The sequence below is a fragment of the Coregonus clupeaformis genome, chromosome 13 (assembly GCF_020615455.1).
Source record: "Coregonus clupeaformis isolate EN_2021a chromosome 13, ASM2061545v1, whole genome shotgun sequence".
In the NCBI taxonomy this organism is placed as follows: domain Eukaryota; kingdom Metazoa; phylum Chordata; class Actinopteri; order Salmoniformes; family Salmonidae; genus Coregonus; species Coregonus clupeaformis.
The window spans coordinates 10,702,609-10,723,290 of NC_059204.1; the positions used below are offsets into that span (position 1 = coordinate 10,702,609).

At 46.4% G+C, this 20,682-nt stretch overlaps 1 protein-coding gene across 1 annotated transcript in view; it reads right to left on the reverse strand.

Annotated features, from left to right (window-relative positions):
* Positions 1-20,682, reverse strand: part of LOC121579141 (carbohydrate-responsive element-binding protein-like) — a 47,919-nt gene that overhangs the window by 25,972 nt on the left and 1,265 nt on the right. The window contains 3 exon segments of the mRNA XM_045224613.1: positions 7,263-7,377; positions 8,440-8,533; positions 11,340-11,443. Coding sequence (XP_045080548.1) covers positions 7,263-7,377; positions 8,440-8,533; positions 11,340-11,443 — 313 coding nt within the window.

Sequence of the window (20,682 nt, forward strand, 5' to 3'; positions counted from 1 at the left end):
GCGTAAACTCCAAAACAACAAACGGAGCAAACAGAGCACTAACTGACATGCGAAAACAAACACAACCTAACCAATACAAAACAGGCAACTTATAGAACACATAATCAGACACAAACGGACACAGGTGCAATAGACAGACAAAAGCAATCAAACATAGAAACATTCAACGGTGGCAGCTAGTACTCCGGGGACGACGAACGCCAAAGCCTGCCCGAACAAGGAGGAGGAGCAGCCTCGGCAGAATCCGTGACAGGGGGACTTCACCTGACCATGTTACTGCATATTGTAGAGAGGGTGGGGGACTTCACCTGACCATGTTACTGCATATTGTAGAGAGGGTGGGGGACTTCACCTGACCATGTAACTGCATTCTGTAGAGAGGGTGGGGGACTTCACCTGACCATGTTACTGCATATTGTAGAGAGGGTGGGGGACTTCACCTGACCATGTTACTGCATTCTGTAGAGAGGGTGGGGGACTTCACCTGACCATTTTACTGCATATTGTAGAGAGGGTGGGGGACTTCACCTGACCATGTTACTGCATTCTATAGAGAGGGTGGGGGACTTCACCTGACCATGTTACTGCATTCTATAGAGAGGGTGGGGGGACTTCACCTGACCATGTTACTGCATTCTATAGAGAGGGTGGGGGACTTCACCTGACCATGTTACTGCATATTGTAGAGAGGGTGGGGGACTTCACCTGACCATTTTACTGCATATTGTAGAGAGGGTGGGGGACTTCACCTGATCATGTTACTGCATTCTATAGAGAGGGTGGGGGACTTCACCTGACCATGTTACTGCATTCTATAGAGAGGGTGGGGGACTTCACCTGACCATGTTACTGCATTCTATAGAGAGGGTGGGGGACTTCACCTGACCATGTTACTGCATATTGTAAAGAGGGTGGGGGATTCAACCTCTTCCTTCCCTTCCCCGTCCTCATCTCAACGTTCTCTTCCTAAACCCCATCCTCTTCCCAAGATGGCTAATTTGTTTTTGACCCAGTGTGATACTGACGTCACACTGACGTGACACTCACGTTCATAAATCCAGGAGGACAACAAAGGCCTTAAATGTCCCCCCGCTTAACAATGCAACCAATCAGCAAGTGGGTCACATTTGATTAAATGACATATTAAAGTCTGAAGCCACATCCTTGGTGAAAGACAGGTTGAGTAGAGAAAAGAGGGGGGGAGAGGAATGGGGAGAGAAAGAGAGAGAGAGGGAGAGGGAGAGAGAGAGAGAAAGAGGGGGAGAGAGAGAGAGAGTGTCACACCCTGATCTGTTTCACCTGTCTTTGTGATTGTCTCCACCCCCCTCCAGGTGTCGCCCATCTTCCCCATTGTCCCCAGTGTATTTATACCTGTGTTCTCTGTTTGTCTGTTGCCAGTTCGTCTTGTCTCGTCAAGCCAACCAGCGTGTTTTTCATACTCCTGTTTTCTTGAGCCCTGTTTTCTAGTTTTCCTGGTTTTTGATCATTATGCCTTCCCTGACCCTGACCCTGACCCTGAGCCGACCCTGACCCTGAGCCGGACCCTGACCCTGAGCCTGACCCTGAGCCTGAGCCGACCCGACCCCTGACCCTGAGCCTGACCCTGACCCTACCTGCCGTTCTGTACCGTTTGACACTGCCCTGGATTATTGACCTCTGCCTGCCCCGACCCGGAGCCTGCCTGCCGCTCTGTACCTTACGGACTACCGACCTCTGCCTGCCCTTGACCTGTCCTTTGCCTGCCCCCTGTTTATATAATAAACGTCCTTTATTCGAACTGTCTGCATCTGGATCTTTTCCTGAGCCGTGATAAAGAGGGCGAGGGAGAGAGAGAGATGGGTGTGTGCCTCTGTCTACATCTTTAGCCTCATTTATTCATTTGAAGTTCCTTATTTGTAGGGCGGTTTCTTTCCTGCATTATTGTCTCACATGACCATAGATTGGATAAAGTTTACTGACAGAGGGGGGAGGGCGAGAGGGAGATTAGAGGTATTGTCACCGAAGGCAATCAAAATGGGAGTAATTTGATCACCAAGTCGTTTTGCATGTTTTCTATTTTCTTTTTCCTGCCTCCCACTGTTTTTTATTCTCAGACTGACCAAGGCCAGCAGAGTCTGAGTGACTCACATATGGTGAGCTTCCAACCTACTAAAGGTAAAACACAATATCACTGGGTCACTGATCCCTCCGTCAATATCACACAAACATAGACAAACACACACACACACACACATCCATGTTTGGCTAAACTTAAAGGCACAAACAATCAGCTGTCAGAGGATGATCAGTTCTCATACTTGACCAAACATATAATTATTGAGACGTGAAAACTCTCCTCAATCTAAGGAGTGCCCAAACTGTCAAGGCCTGTTCCAAAAGAGGGAAACTAAAAGTAGAATTAACTATTTATCTTACCTTCGTAGCTTTGATAAAAAGGTCATCTTTGTTTTTCTGAAACTACAACGGACGAAGAAGAAACTGAATTTAGTACAATTGGAGAATAACATTAAAAAGATAACGGTATCAATGGGATCCTTGTCTATGTTCAAAATGATCACCACTCTGTCATGAGCACTCTCTCTCCCTGTAGCAACATTAATTGCATTCCTATTATCTTCCACTCTGCTTACCTCCCTCTCTCTACTCAGCCTAACTAGCTCCACCTGCCCTGCTCTGCTCTTGTTACCTGGCCAGCTGCACTGCATTTCCCACTCACCATCCCACCTTGCCCTCACTCTGTTCTAATTACTCTGCCAGCGAACGCATTTCCCACTACCTCTCCCAGTATATCAAGCCCTGGTTTTCAGCCAAGCCCTGTCAGATTCGTCTTCAAACCCGGACCAGTAACCTGCCTGTCTGCGCTCTGACTCCTGTTTGTGATACCGATCCTTTCTTGACTGCCTCCTTGTTCTACTGCCCCGTCTATCCCAACCTGCCTTCTGGACCTCGACTACCTCCGATCTTCAGCCCCTCCGGTAACTCGTTTCTGCCTTCTGTCTCTCACCACGATATTTGCCCAGCCCGATCTGTACTTCTGCCCTGCCATTCATATTGCTGTTGTGTGTGTGTGTTCCCCAGGTCTCGACCACCAGATGAGCGTGCCCAGACGTTTCACCACCCTCAGCCCGATACGCCGCTCCATCACTGGGGAAACACACACTAAGCACTTGGACGACACCCCCGGACATTTGGTGACCCCCGGAGCACAGGTACCCACAGGAGGACCCTGAAAGACCCCCTGACACCCCTGGGACTCCCTCTTCCCGCCTGTAACCTTGAATAAAGAACTCTGAATTTGAACTTTGCGCTCTTGGGTCCTCTTCTGTTCGTGACAGAACGATCCGACCATCATGGACCCAGCGCACTCCCGACCACGATGGAGGAAGAGCCAGAGAGGACTGCCCTACAGCGACTGGAACGCTCTGAGGGGAGACATAAATCGGATGGCTGGCGACATCGTTTCCCCTTCTCCAGCTATTCAACCAGCAGCAACAACAGTTCCAACTGCAGCAACAACAGCTAGCCTCAAGCCCTGCAACTACTCTCAAGCCCGGCTACTCCACCTGCACCCCCTGGTCCTTTTGTTCCTGTACCACCGAGTACTCCTTCATCCTCGCTGGAGGTCCCAATGCTGCAGGCCCGGCAGTGCTGCCACCAGATCCCCACGCTCCTGAACCAAGGATTGGGAACCCGGAACGCTTTTGATGGCAACCAGAAGCAAGTAAGACCATTCTTGAGCAGCGGCCGAATCCAGTTTGCACTACAGCCCAGGACTTTCTCAACAGAGGGAGCCAAGGTGGGGTATGTCATCACACATCTCACCGGTCGAGCTTCGTTGTGGGGAACGGCGGAATTCGACCGCAAACCCCAGCCTGTGCCCCTTCAGGCCTTTGAGGAGGAGATGTTAAAGGTCTTTGACCTAGGCTCAGCCAACAGCCGAAGCGTCACAAGCTCTGCTCACCATCCGTCAGGGCAATCGGACAGTGGCAGACTTCTCCATTGACTTTGTACCTGGCCAGTCAAAGCCGTTTAACCCAGAGGCACTGGTGCAAGCCTTCCTCCATAGCCTGGCGGACTATATCAAGGACGAGCTTGTTTCCCATGACCGCAACGCTTGATGCCGCCATTGACCTTGCTGTTCGCATTGACCGGCGTATACAGACCCGGGAGGAGGGAGAAGGGCCGTCTCAGTCAACCGCCATCCGTACTCGGGTCGATACCGCTTCTGTCCAGCCCCTGCCTGTCAAGTCCCATAGCCAACTCAATCAGCCTGAGCCCATGGAGATTGGGCCGTGCCTCTCTGACTCCCGAGGAGCGTCGGGGCGCCGTCTAAGCTCCAACCTTTGCCTCTACTGTGGTGGCGAGAATCACCGTGTCGCTACTTGTCCGGCAAAAGCCGCAGCTCACCAGGTGTAGGGGAGATCCGGGTGAGCTCAACAAGCCTTCAGTCTCCCTCCATCCGAAAGACCCTGCTTCATCTCCGCCATCAGCTTTCTGACAAGACTCTACATTGGCCGCCCTTGTGGATTCCGGAGCCGAAGCAAACATCATGGACCCTGAGCTTGCACAGCAACTGGGCGTGAACACATCATCAACTGACACAACCATTCCTGCACGAGCCCTGGATGGGCATCATCTTGGCACTGTCACTCATATCTCCGCCCCTGTGACAATCCTGCTGTCAGGAAACCACCAGGAGTCCATCCAGTTTCACCTCCTACACTCACCTGGCCAACCACTCATTCTTGGATACCCGTGGGTCCGTCAGCACAACCCCCCACATCGACTGGGAGACAGGAACAGTCCGTGAGTGGGGAAGGAGTTGTCACCAGACCTGTTTAAGGGGGCCACCCTGCCCGTTCACCGGGAAGGATCTAGCGCTACCTCCGACATATCCAATGTTCCGGCCTGTTACCACAGCCTGAAAGAGGTGTTCAACAAATCCAAGGCGACATCTCTACCCCCACACAGACCCTATGACGCGCGAGTGATCTCCTGCCTGGCACAGCACCTCCCAAGGGTCGTCTGTATTCACTGTCAGCCCCGGAAAGAAAGGCCATGGAGGACTACATTAATGACTCTCTTGCCTCCGGGATAATTAGACCGTGTCTTCCGCAGGAGCGGGATTCTTCTTTGTCGGCAAGAAGGACGGTTCTCTTCGCTCATGCATAGATTACCGGGGTCTGAACGACATCACGGTTAAGAATCGCTACCACTGCCACTTTCGTCTGCCTTCGAACTGCTGCAGGGAGCCACGTATTCACTAAGCTGACCTTCGCAATGCCACCATCTGGTGCGGATGAGGGAGGGAGACGAATGGAAGACAGCGTTCAACACACCTACGCCACTATGAATATCTCGCCATGCCCTTCGCCTCACCAATGCCCCAGCAGTTTTTCAAGCCCTAGTGAATGATATCCTCAGGGACATGCTAAACATCGTTGTATTTGTGTACCTTGACGATATTTTAATATTCTCAAAGACTCTGTCAGAACACACGCACCACGTCCGGTTGGTCCTGCGCCGCCGCTGGAGAACTCTCTTTCGTGAAGGCAGAGAAGTGCGAAGTTCCATGCCAAGACCGTTTACCTGGGGTATGTGGTGACCGAGGGCAGCATTCAGATGGATCTCACGAAGGTGTGGGCTGTCACTTCCTGGGCCAGTTCCTGAGTCTCGGAAGAAGTTGCAACAGTTCCTGGGCTTTGACAACTTTTTATAGGAGATTATCAGAAACTTATAGCACAGTGGAAGGCACTCTTCACGGCGCTAACCAGCACTAAACAACCGTATCAATGGAAATCAGCCGCTGATAAGGCCTTCAATATCCTCAAGACATGTTTCACTTCTAAGATGCAGATGCAGCAAGGAAGTTGGTGGTGGAGGTAGATGCTTCGACGTGGGAGGGGTGCAGTGCTTTTCAAAGAGCAGCTGAGGATGGCAAGATGGACGCTGTGCCTTGTACTCCCGCCAAGACCGCAACAACTACGACATTGGGAACGCGAGTGTTGGTGTAAGTGCCTTGAAGAATGGGACGTTAGGAGGGGAAAGAAATTGTAGTGTGGACAGACACAAGAACCTGGAGTAAAAAAGGAACCCCGTCAACAGGTTTGTTTTTACGCGGTTCAATTAGCTACGCCCGGATCTCTGCAACATCAAACTGATGCTCTTTCCCGGATGTTTCAGAAGGACGAGACCACGCCATGACAGCTCCCATTCTTCCCAGCCACTTGGTGTAGAGGCCTCACCTGGGAGAGATGAAAGCAGGTATGGAGGTGGGACAGCCAGGTCCAAGCACCAGGCCCCAACCGCCTGTTTGTTCAGCAAATCTCAGGTACCTGTGATTCAGTGGGGGCAACGAATCCGCTGGCCTGTCATCCCGGCACTCACTGCACCCCTTCATCTGGTCCGGACAGCGTTTGTGTGGAGGGGATGAGACGGGATGTGAGAATTCATCGAGCTTGTCCCACTTGTAACCGAAACAAGACTCCCAACCACCTCCCGCCGGGCTGCTGCAACCCCTACTCATACCCAAGAGGCCCTGGTCATGTTCACTGGACTCTCTGGTAATGGGTTCCGCCCTCTGAGGACACACAGTATCCTTACCATTGTTGACCGCTTTAGTAAGATGACTAATTTCGTGCCCCCTCCAAACTACCCTCTGCTAAAGAGACCTCCCAGGTGGTCCTGGAACATGTGTGTCAGGATCCATGGCCTATCAGGATATAGTGTCAGAGGTGAATTCAGAACCTTTGGAAGGAGTTTGTATTGGGGCACCGCAGCACTGGCCTGATTCACCCCGCAGCTTCAAACGGCCAGACTGGAACGGACGAACCAGGAGCTGGAGAAGGCACTGAGGTGTGTGGCTTCCCAAAATTCCCTGGGCCTGGGCTCAACACCCGCTCTGGGTGGAATATGCCATAATTCAGCTCACCAGTTCTCCACCGGCTCTCCCCTTTCAGTGTGTCTACGGGTATCAACCTCCACTGTTTGCCAGCCAGGAGGCGGATGCCACGTCGTCCGTCTTGCAGGATGGGCCGCCGCTGCCAGCAGCACTTGGGCCGAGGCGCACTGTGCTCCTGAAGCTGAAAACGGTGCAACGACGGAGGACCCCAGCACCTACTTACCGGGTTGGTAGAAGGTTGGCTGTTGCCCGGGATCTGGGCTGCGGGTTGTATCACGTAAAGCGGGCCCCCGCTTATGGTCTTTTCTGTGCAGAAAGTAATAAGGACTCATTGCTCGCGTCCCATGCGGGTCCACCCCACCTTCCAGTCTCCAAGGTAAGCGTCAGGAAAGTCCCCTGGTCCCTGCGAGTCCGGGCCACCCCCTCCGACGGCACCGTAGATGGCGGTCGTCTTACCGTCCGGCGGCTGCTCCGCCCTAGGCGAAGGGGGTAGGGCAGTACCGGATTGGGAGGGAATGGTCAGAGGAGAGGAGATGCAGGAGGATAGTGGACGGACTCTTATCACTGACTTCCACCGAATAGCATCCTGATCAGCCTGCAATCCGTAGGGCCGCCCAAGAGGGGTTCCAGAGGCCCGCCCTGCTCCTGTCTCAGTGCGTGTCTCCCGACCGTGACCCTCCAGCTCCCCTCTGAGGATGAGGAGATTCACTGACCGCGGAGGAGTTTGACCCGCCCGCCTGCCTCCACCCTCCCCGGCATGATGTTGTTTTGGGACTTGGGGCGCCCTCGAGGGGGGGGTCCGGTCATGAGCACCTCTCCCCCTGGTAGCAACATTAATTGCATTCTATATCTTCCACTCTGCTCACCTCCCTCTCTCTACTCAGCCTAACTAGCTCCAACTGCCCTGCTCTGCTCTTTGTTACCTGGCCAGCTGCACTGCATTTCCCACTCTCACCATCCTCACCTTGCCTCACTCTGTCTCTAATTACTCTGCCAGCTGAACTGCATTTCCCCACTACCTCCCAGTATATCAAGCCCTGGTTTTCAGCCAAGCCTGTCAGATGCCCTCAAACCCGACCAGTAACCTGCCTGTTGGGCCGACTCCTTGTGATAGATCTCTTGACTGCCTCCTGTTCTACTGCCCCTCTATCCCAACCTGCCTTCTGACCTCGACTACCTCCGATCCTCAGGCCTCCCGGTAACTGCTTCTGCCTTCTGTCTCTCACCACGATATTGCCCAGCCCTGATCTGTACTTCTGCCTGCCATTCATACTGCTGTTGTGTGTGTGTGTGTATCGAGGTCTCCGACCACCAGATGAGCGTGCCCAGACGCACCACCTCAGCCCGATACGCCTCCATCACTGGGGAACACAACTAAGCACTTGGATGGACACCCCCGGACATTTGGAGACCCCGAGCACAGGTACCCACAGGAGGACCCTGAAAGACCCCTGACACCCGGGACCCTTCCGCCTGTAACCTTTGAATAAAGAACTCTGAATTTGAACTTCTTTGGGTTTTTGTTGTGATACACTCACCCTCTTCTTGTACATAGATCCTCCACTTGAGGTATTCTCTGATCACTACCTCGATCCCACGCCTCCAGTAAGCTGCCTTCTAGAACTATAGCCCCTACAACAGAGAACAAAAAAACATAGAGTTAATAGGTATGGTGTGTCAACATTAACAATCCTATAGGTGACATGACAGGCCCTATAGCGGACAAAATATGGAATGGGGCCATTTCAGATATCAGAGAGGAAGAGGGAAGAATAAAGTGTTTCAGCAGGTGGAGTTATTTTATTTATTTTTAATTTTTTGCTCACCCAAGCGAGGAGCTTTTGATGGAGGTAATGAGAGAGTGTGAATTTTGGTTGACAAAAAAATAGAATGGCTTATTTGATCAAATAGAAGTTGAGTAATGATTAGGTTGTTATAAGTGCAATGATAAGTAGGACAAGGGACATCCGGCAACTTTGTGAAAAAACACTTTATATGGGAGTTGTGTTGGTGACATTTGTTACACAGCCACAAAAATAAATTAGAATGTATGTTCTTAAAAACCTTAACTACACTGCTGACTGTACAGTGAGGGAAAAAAGTATTTGATCCTGATGATTTTGTACGCTTGCCCACTGACAAAGACATGATAGTTATAATTTTAATGGTAGGTTTATTTGAACAGTGAGAGACAGAATAACAACAAAGAAATCCAGAAAAACATGTCAAAAATGTTAAGAATATTTTCATTTTAATGAGGGAAATAAGTATTTGACCCCTCTGCCAAACATGATTAGTACTTGGTGGCAAAACCCTTGTTGGCAATCACAGAGGTCAGACGTTCTTGAAGTTGGCTACCAGGTTTGCAAACATCTCAGGAGGGATTAGTACTCCCTTGAGATTTCCAAGTCATTAAGGTTTCGAGGCTGACGCTTGGCAACCGAACCTTCAGCCCCCCCCCACAGATTTTCTATGGGATTAAGGTTGAAGACTGGCTAGGATCCAGGACCTTCATGTGCTTGAGCCACTCCTCGTTGCCTTGGCTGTGGTGTTGTGGGTCATTGTCATGCTGGAATACCCACCCACTTCAATGCCCTAGCTGAGGGAAGGAGGTTTACTCAAGATTTGACGGTATGGCCCGATCCATCGTCCCTTTGATGCGGTGAAGTTGTCCTGTCCTGCTAGCAGAAAAACAACCCAAAGCATAATGTCCACCTCCATGTTTGAGGGGGGATGGTGTTTGGGGTAGAGGCACACCTCCTCCAAACACGGGAGTTGAGTTGATGCCAAAGAGCTCAATTATTGACACAACACTTTACCATTCTGAATATTCAGATGTTATTGGAAACTTCAGACGGCCCTGTATATGTGCTTTCTTGAGCAGGGGGACCTTGGGGCGCTGCAGGATTCAGTCCTTCACGGCGTAGGTGTAAAGTTTTTGGGACTATGGTCAGCTGCCTTGAGATATTGACAATATCTCCGTGTAGTTGGGCTGATTCCTCAGTCTAGGATCATTGCAACTCCACGAGGTGAGATCTTGGATGGAGCAGGCCGAGGGAGATTGACAGTGATTTTGTGTTTCTTCATTTGCGAATAATCGCACTAACTGTTGTCACCTTCTCACCAAGCTGCTTGGGATGGTTTTGTAGCCCATTCAGCCTTGTGTAGGTCTACAATCTTGTCCCTGACATCCTTGGAGAGCTCATGGTCTTGGCCATGGTGGAGAGTGGAATTGATTGATTGATTATTGTGGATAGGTGTTAAGGTAAGAATTAGGAGCACCCCTTTAAGAGTGTGCTCCTAATCTCAGCTCAAGTTACTGTAGTAAAAGACACCTGGGAGTCAGAAATCCCTCTGATTGAGAGGGGGTCAAATACTTATTTCCCATTAAAATGCAAATAATTTATAAGATTTTTGAATGGTTTTCTGGATTCTTTTGTGTTATGTCTCACTGTTCAAATAAACCTACCATTAAAATTATAGACTGATTATTTTTTTGTCAGTGGGCAAATGTAAAAATCAGCAGGGGATCAAATATTTTTTCCCTCACTGTAGTGCCTAACCCTAACCTTAAATTGTTGTTTTCATGAATTTTTACAATATAGCCAATTCTGTTTTTTGTGCGCCGTAACTAGTGGAAACCATCGTGCCTGTTGTTCACACGCGATCTGCCCCCTGGCTAGAATGGTCCAGCTAATATCTTATTTTATTAACTGCCTCTCCATTTTATAAGACATTTCTTTTAATTGTTAGAGCGGCCACTAGAGTATCAGGTCAATATAATGGTCATCTGTGAGGCAGTCAATGTGTCTTTGTGGCTGCATAGGCTACTTTTACTAGGGCCTTTGGGGGTCAAAGGTACCCTATTCAGGTTTGAGTGGACGTCGGCCTCTGGAGCCCTCCAGGGGTGATGAACCCACACAAGCCTCCTACGGGAATGGTGAAGAGGAACAAAAACATGTATAAAATAATAATAATAAAACAATAAAAAAAATCATGGCTGGGATTATGGTGGGTTAATGGACTGCGTAAATTCTCTCAATAAATCAGTAATTCTGTTTTATTGTTTGTTTGTTAAAATGTGGCTTAACATCAAGTGCATAAAGTAATGGATTTTAATATGTGGGGCATAGGAAGCAGTGAATCATCGGGTCTGAAAATTGATTCAGCCCACATTATACAGATGTTTTTGTAGGAGGGATCACGGGCCAACAGCTATGGCACATTCTCTTTGGTATTTGATCGCACTGTAGTAGAGAGTGATGTATAGTTCTGGTGTGTTTGACAATGCTCTCTTGTCTGTTATCAGATTAAACAACCTAACCCTAACCCTGGGACGACAGAAGACATGCAAGACATTCAGAGTGAAAGAGAGGAGGGAATGTAGTGAGAGGAGGAGAGGGAGAGAGAGGAAAGGAATGGAGAAGTCAACCCACACTGAAGAACCAAGCTCTCCAGATCCCATTATTCAGACGGATCTTGTCTCTCCAGAGCAGCCGCAGGCCTTTGAAAGACTTCCACTTCGGAGAGACTATTTTACCACTGAAAAGACATAACATATTTTAAAGCAATCTAATCACACAATATAAAGGCGATAAGACATTAGACATTATAAAGGCTTATAACAAGTAACAAATAATTATACCTGCAAGCTTTCAGTTAAGTTTTACCATACATTTTAATTCCAAAATCTCTATATAATGCTTTACTTTTAGTGCACTATATAGGGAATAGGGTGCTATTTCGGACAAAAGCAGGCAGTTTTGAAGTGAAAACCCTGTCAGCATCCATGTTCAGCAAAGGAGAGGAGGCACATTAACTGGGTGCAAATTGACTTGATGAAGCTAATGGGGTAAAAAAAATAATGAAATTCACCCATCTGGAGGGTGACTAATACATGTTCTCTGGAAAATATAGCTTTAACAGATTAAGTACCTGACATAAGATATGGTGTTAACACATAAAAAACATGTTCATTAGCTACATGAGTGGACATTCCAAATAAATAACAATTCCTGTGCTAATATCCTATCTGATTCCATCTTGCATTTCATTTGACAATAGCTGAATTGATTGGTTATGCTCGAAGATTGATTGATTGGTTATGCTTGAAGATTGATTGATTGGTTATGCTTGAAGATTGATTGATTGGTTATGCTTGAAGATTGATTGATTGGTTATGCTTGAAGATTGATTGATTGGTTATGCTTGAAGATTGATTGATTGGTTATGCTTGAAGATTGATTGATTGGTTATGCTTGAAGATTGATTGATTGGTTATGCTTGAAGATTGATTGATTGATTATGCTTGAAGATTGATTGATGGGTTATGCTTGAAGAATGATTGATTGGTTATGCTTGAAGATTGATTGATTGGTTATGCTATTACACTTGAAGACCAACTGTTGAATCCTTAGCATGATATACAGTGGGGGAAAAAAGTATTTAGTCAGCCACCAATTGTGCAAGTTCTCCCACTTAAAAAGATGAGAGAGGCCTGTAATTTTCATCATAGGTACACGTCAACTATGACAGACAAAATGAGAAATAAAAATCCAGAAAATCACATTGTAGGATTTTTTATGAATTTATTTGCAAATTATGGTGGAAAACTAAGTATTTGGTCAATAAACAAAAGTTTTCAATACTTTGTTATATACCCTTTTGTTGGCAATGACACAGGTCAAACGTTTTTGTAAGTCTTCAAGGTTTTCACACACTGTTGCTGGTATTTTGGCCCATTCCTCCACTGCAGATCTCCTCTAGAGCAGTGATGTTTTGGGGGCTGTCGCTGGGCAACACGGACTTTCAACTCCCTCCAACGATTTTCTATGGGGTTGAGATCTGGAGACTGGCTAGCCACTCCAGGACCTTGAAAATGTTCTTACGAAGCCACTCCTTCATTGCCCGGGCGGTGTGTTTGGGATCATTGTCATGCTGAAAGACCCAGCCACGTTTTCATCTTCAATGCCCTTGCTGATGGAAGGAGGTTTTCACTCAAAATCTCACGATACATGGCCCCATTTATTCTTTCCTTTACACGGATCAGTCAGTCCTGGTCCCTTTGCAGAAAAACAGCCCCAAAGCATGATGTTTCCACCCCATGCTTCACAGTAGGTATGGTGTTCTTTGGATGCAACTCAGCATTCTTTGTCCTCCAAACACGACGAGGTTGATTTTTTACCAAAAAGTTATATTTTGGTTTCATCCTGACCATATGACATTCTCCCCCAATCCTCTTGGATCATCCAAATGCACTCAGCAAACTTCAGACGGGCCTGGACATGTACTGGCTTAAGCAGGGGGACACGTCTGGCACTGCAGGATATGAGTCCTGGCGGCGTAGTGTTACCTCTGCAGGTCATTCACTAGGTCCCCCCCTGTGGTTCTGGGATTTTGGTACTGTCTTGTGATCATTTTGACCCCACGGGGTGAGATCTTGCGTGGAGCCCCAGATCGAGGAGATTATCAGTGGTCTTGTATGTCTTCCATTTCCTAATAATTGCTCCCACAGTTGATTTCTTCAAACCATTGCAGATTCAGTCTTCCTGGCCTGGTGCAGGTCTACAATTTTGTTTCTGGTGTCCTTTGACAGCTCTTTGGTCTTGGCCATATGGAGTTTGGAGTGTGACTGTTTGAGGTTGTGGACAGGTGTCTTTTATACTGATAACAAGTTCAAACAGGTGCCATTAATACAGGTAACGAGTGGAGGACAGAGGAGCCTCTTAAAGAAGAAGTTACAGGTCTGTGAGAGCCAGAAATCTTGCTTGTTTGTAGGTGACCAAATACTTATTTTCCACCATAATTTGCAAATAAATTCATTAAAAATCCTACAATGTGATTTTCTGGATTTTCTTTCCTCATTTTGTCTGTCACAGTGGGCGTGTACTTATGATGAAAATTACAGGCCTCTCTCATCTTTTTAAGTGGGAGAACTTGCACAATTGGTGGCTGACTAAATACTTTTTTTCCCCACTGTAAACTCAGCAAGAAAAGAAAAACGTCCCTTTTTCAGGACCCTGTCTTTCAAAGATAATTAGTAAAAATCCAAATAACTTCACAGATCTTCATTGTAAAGGGTTTAAACACTGTTTCCCATGCTTGTTCAATTAACCATAAACAATTAATGAACATGCACTAGTGGAACGGTCGTTAAGACACTAACAGCTTACAGACGGTAGGCAATTAAGGTCACAGTTATGAAAACATAGGACACTAAAGAGGCCTTTCTACTGACTCTGAAAAACACCAAAAGAAAGATGCCCAGGGTCCCTGCTCATCTGCGTGAACGTGCCTTAGGCATGATGCAAGGAGGCATGAGGACTTCAGATGTGGCCAGGGCAATAAATTGCAATGTCCGTACTGTGAGACACCTAAGACAGCGCTACAGGGAGACAGGACGGACAGCTGATCGTCCTCGCAGTGGCAGACCACGTGTAACAACACCTGCACAGGATCGGTACATCCGAACATCAAACCTGCGGGACAGGTACATGATGGCAATAACAACTGCCCAAGTTACACCAGGAACGCACTAGTGTTCAGACTGTCCGCAATAGGCTGAGAGAGGCTGGACTGAGGGCTTGTAGGCCTGTTGTAAGGCAGGCCCTCACCAGACATCACTGGCAACAACGTTGCCTATGGGCACAAACCCACCGTCGCTGGACCAGACAGGACGGGCAAAAAGTGCTCTTCACTGACGAGTCGAAGGAATGAGCGTTACACCGAGGCCTGTACCCTGTAGCGGGATTGATTTGGAGGTGGAGGGTCCGTCATGGTCTGGGGCGGTGTGTCACAGCATCATCGGGCTGAGCTTGTTGTCAATGCAGGCAATGTCAACGCTGTGCGTTACAGGGAAGACATCCTCCTCCCTCATGTGGTATCCTTCCTGCAGTCTCATCCTGACATGACCCTCCAGCATGACAATGCCACCAGCCATACTGCTCATTCTGTGCGTGATTTCCTGCAAGACAGGAATGTCAGTGTTCTGCCATGGCCAGCGAAGAGCCCGGATCTCAATCCCATTGAGCACGTCTGGGACCTGTTGGATCGGAGGGTGAGGGCTAGGGCCATTTCCCCCAGACATGTCCGGTAACTTGCAGGTGCCTTGGTGGAAGAGTGGGGTAACATCTCACAGCAAGAACTGGCAAATCTGGTGCAGTCCATAAGGAGGAGATGCACTGCAGTACTTAATGCAGCTGGTGGCCACACCAGATACTGACTGTTAGTGTGACACTCTGGCTCCGGGACTTTAGTATTTGAGCCAGGGTGTATTTTGGTATGTTGGGTTTGGGTGTATTTCTATGTTTGCTTTTCTGTTGGCTTCATTTCTAGGTTTGGTCTATGACTCCCAATCGGAGGTAACGAGTGTCAGCTGTCGGCTCGTTATCTCTGATTGGGAGCCATATTTAATCTGAATGTTTTCCTGTGGGAATTGTGGGTTTTTGTTCCGTTTTCGGTCTGTGTACCGTGGACTTCATTGAGTCGTCTTTTGTTTTGGATTTTTGGTTACTTTGCTAAATAAAGTCATGTTTCTTGGACACGTTGCGCCTTGGTCATACTTGGACGACATAGACGATCGTGACAGTTAGTTTTGATTTTGACTTTTGACTTTGTTCAGGGACACATTATTCAATTTCTGTTAGTCACATGTCTGTGGAACTTGTTCAGTTTATGTCTCAGTTGTTGAATCTTGTTATGTTCATACAAATATTTACACATGTTAAGTTTGCTGAAAATAAACGCAGTTGACAGTGAGAGGACGTTTCTTTTTTTGCTGTGTTTAATACTTCCTCAAATCAAAGTAAGGTATTTGGCTGAATATAGTCTAGTAAACACCTGAAACATGGATTTAGTAGCAGTCTTTCTTTAGGGCTGAAGTATTTTTCTTGGCTCAGGTTGTGTGTGTTTTATTCATGGGGTAACTATCAGATTGTAAAAGCTAGATTGGAGCATTGGGAATAAGAGACTTCCTCTCTGTGCCAAGGGTTGTTGTTGGCATGGCACACACACACACACATTGAACAAAAATATAAACGCAACATGTAAAGTGTTGGTCCCATGTTTCATGAGCTGAAATAAAAGATCCCAGAAATGTTCCATACCCATAAAAAGCTTATTTCTCTCAAATGTTGTGCACAAATTTGTTTACATCCCTGTTAGTGATCATTTATCCTTTGCCAAGATAATCCATCCACCTGACAAGTGAGGCATATCAAGAAGCTGATTAAACAGCATGATCATTACACAGGTGCAACTTGTGCTGGGGACAATAAAAGGCCACTCTAAAAATGTGCAGATTTGTCACACAACACAATGCCACAGATGTCTAAAGTTTTGAGGGAGCATGCAATTGCATGCTGACTGCAGGAATGTCCACAAGAACTGTTGCCAGATAATTTCATCTTCATTTCTCTACCATAAGCCGCCTCCAATGTTGTTTTAGAGAATTTGGCAGTACGTCCAACCGGCCTCGCAACCGCAGACCACGTGTATGGCGTCATAACCTCCTGAGTGGGGCAGTGGTCTAAGGCACTGCATCGCAGTGCTAGCTGTGCCACTAGAGATCCTGGTTCGAATCCAGGCTCTGTCGTAGCCGGCCGCGACCGGGAGACCCATGGGGCGGCGCACAATTGGCCCCGCGTCGTCCAGGGTAGGGGAGGGAATGGCTGGCAGGGATATAGCTCAGTTGGTAGAGCATGGCGTTTGCACCTCCAGGGTTGTGGGTTCGATTCCCACGGGGGGCCAGTATGAAAAATTTAAAATAATGTATGCACTCACTAACTGTAAGTCGCTCTGGATAAGAACGTCTGCTAAATTACTAAAATGTAATGTGGGCGAGCGGTTTGCTGATGTCAACGTTGTAAACAGAGTGCAGCCATAAACAACGAACACAATTGCATTTTATCTATGGCAATTTTAATGCACAGAGATACCGTGATGAGATCCTGAGGCCCATTGTCGTGCCATTCATCCGCCGCCATCACCTCATGTTTCAGCATGATAATGCACGGCCCCATGTCGCAAGGATCTGTACACAATTCCTGGAAGCTGAATATGTCCCAGTTCTTCCATGGCCTGCATACTCACCAGATATGTCACCCATTTGAGCATGTTTGGGATGCTCTGGATTGACGTGTACAACAGCGTGTTCCAGTTCCCGCCAATATCCAGCAACTTCGCACAGCCATTGAAGAGGAGTGGGACAACATTCCAAAGGCCACAATCAACAGCCTGATCAACTCTATGCGAAGGAGATGTGTCGCGCTGCATGAGGCAAATGGTGGTCACACCAGATACTGACTGGTTTTCTGATCCACGCCCCTACTTTTTTTTAAAGGTATCTGGGACCAGCAGAGGCATATCTGTATTCCCAGTCATGTGAAATCCATATACAGTGGGGGGAAAAAGTATTTAGTCAGCCACCAATTGTGCAAGTTCTCCCACTTAAAAAGATGAGAGAGGCCTGTAATTTTCATCATAGGTACACGTCAACTATGACAGACAAATTGAGGGAAAAAAATCCTGAAAATCACATCGTAGGATTTTTAATGAATTTATTTGCAAATTATGGTGGAAAATAAGTATTTGGTCAATAACAAAAGTTTCTCATCTTTTTAAGTGGGAGAACTTGCACAATTGGTGGCTGACTAAATACTTTTTTTCCCCACTGTATTATGGCCTAATGAATTTATTTCCATTGACTGATTTCCTTATATGAACTGTAACGCAGTAAATTCTTTGACATTTTTGCATGTTGCGTTTATATTTTTGTTCAGTATACATATACATATACAGTGGGGAAAAAAAGTATTTAGTCAGCCACCAATTGTGCAAGTTCTCCCACTTAAAAAGATGAGAGAGGCCTGTAATTTTCATCATAGGTACACGTCAACTATGACAGACAAATTGAGAAAACAAATTCAGAAAATCACATTGTAGGATTTTTAATGAATTTATTTGCAAATTATGGTGGAAAATAAGTATTTGGTCACCTACAAACAAGCAAGATTTCTGGCTCTCATAGACCTGTAACTTCTTCTTTAAGAGGCTCTTCTGTCCTCCACTTGTTACCTGTATTAATGGCACCTGTTTGAACTTGTTATCAGTATAAAAGACACCTGTCCACAACCTCAAACAGTCACACTCCAAACTCCACTATGGCCAAGACCAAAGAGCTGTCAAAGGACACCAGAAACAAAATTGTAGACCTGCACCAGGCTGGGAAGACTGAATCTGCAATAGGTAAGCAGCTTGGTTTGAAGAAATCAACTGTGGGAGCAAATATTAGGAAATGGAAGACATACAAGACCACTGATAATCTCCCTCGATCTGGGGCTCCACGCAAGATCTCACCCGTGGGGTCAAAATGATCACAAGAACGGTGAGCAAAAATCCCAGAACCACACGGGGGACCTAGTGAATGACCTGCAGAGAGCTGGGACCAAAGTAACAAAGCCTACCATCAGTAACACACTACGCCGCCAGGGACTCAAATCCTGCAGTTCTAGACGTGTCCCCCTGCTTAAGCCAGTACATGTCCAGGCCCGTCTGAAGTTTGCTAGAGTGCATTTGGATGATCCAGAAGAGGATTGGGAGAATGTCATATGAAACCAAAATAGAACTTTTTGGTAAAAACTCAACTCGGTCGTGTTTGGAGGACAAAGAATGCTGAGTTGCATCCAAAGAACACCATACCTACTGTGAAGCGTGGGGGTGGAAACATCATGCTTTGGGGGCTGTTTTTCTGCAAAGGGACCAGGACGACTGATTCGGGTAAAGGAAAAGAATGAATGGGGCCATGTATCGTGAGATTTTGAGTGAAAACCTCCTTCCATCAGCAAGGGCATTGGAAGATGAAACGTGGCTGGGTCTTTCAGCATGACAATGATCCCAAACAAACCGCCCGGGGTAACGAAGGAGTGGCTTCGTAAGAAGCATTTCAAGGTCCTGGAGTGGCCTAGCCAGTCTCCAGATCTCAACCCCATAGAAAATCTTTGGAGGGAGTTGAAAGTCTGTGTTGCCCAGCGACAGCCCCAAAACATCACTGCTCTAGAGGAGATCTGCATGGAGGAATGGGCCAAAAATACCAGCAACAGTGTATGAAAACCTTGTGAAGACATACAGAAAACATTTGACCTGTGTCATTGCCAACAAAGGGTATATAACAAAGTATTGAGAAACTTTTGTTATTGACCAAATACTTATTTTCCACCATAATTTGCAAATAAATTCATAAAAATCCTACAATGTGATTTTCTGGATTTTTTTTCTAATTTTGTCTGTCATAGTTGACGTGTACCTATGATTAAATTTACAGGCCTCTCTCATCTTTTTAAGTGGGAGAACTTGCACAATTGGTGGCTGACTAAATACTTTTTTGCCCCACTGTATAAACACACTGAAAACATTGTCCGGGCAGTTCGAATACTATTTTGTCATGCATGCTTGTCTCATTCATTCCTTTGTCATTAATCTTTTCAAGGTTTTTGTGGACCTCTGTGAGTCGCTATCAGTCCATGACTCAGCCAACGACAGAACAGTTGTTTTCTCAATGGAAGGTGTTCTAAATGTTGGACACTGTACTATACTGTATTACAGTACTACTCTATACTGTACTGTATTACAGTACTACTATATACTATGCTGTACTATACTGTATTACAGTACTTCTCTATACTGTACTGTACTATACTGTATTACAGTACTACTCTATACTGTACTGTACTATACTGTATTACAGTACTACTCTATACTGTACTGTACTATACTGTATTACAGTACTACTCTATACTGTACTGTATTACAGTACTACTATATACTGTACTGTATTACAGTACTACTCTATACTGTACTGTATTACAGTACTACTCTATACTGTACTGTACTGTATTACAGTACTACTCTATACTGTACTATACTGTATTACAGTACTACTCTATACTGTACTATACTCTATTACAGTACTATACTGTACTATACTGTATTATAGTACTACTCTATAATATACTGTATTACAGTACTACTCTATTCTGTACTGTATTACAGTACTAAATTATACTGACTATCACCAGTGGTTGTTAAATATTTTTTTTATAACAAATATGTGTGATGTGACGTGGCGTGGCGTGGCATGATTTACAGAAAGGACAGTGCTAATAATAATGTAATCAGCACTGAGCAGTTAAATCTCCTGCAGCATGCCAAAGTCTTTGTTTGTATCAGTTTGTATTGTTCATTACAAAAGGAAATACATTTATTTTGCAGTTTTATAGCTAATGCCATGCTATTCTACACATTTTGCAATGAGATCAAATGTTGCAGTTTAAAAGCAACTGTCCTGCTATTCTATACATTTTTGCCATAAATTATGACTTGTTCATATGCTATCTGGGGAGGGGGGCCTGACCTCCAAGGGGCCCCCAAAGGCTGCCAACTCAGTTACACTGTAATCCTGCATAACATAAAGGCTGCCAACTCAGTTACACTGTAATCCTTCATAACATAAAGGCTGCCAACTCAGTTACACTGTAATCCTTCATAACATAAAGGCTGCCAACTCAGCTACACTGTAATCCTTCATAACATAAAGGCTGCCAACTCAGTTACACTGTAATCCTTCATAACATAAAGGCTGCCAACTCAGTTACACTGTAATCCTTCATAACATAAAGGCTGCCAACTCAGTTACACTGTAATCCTTCATAACATAAAGGCTGCCAACTCAGTTACACTGTAATCCTGCATAACATAAAGGCTGCCAACTCAGTTACACTGTAATC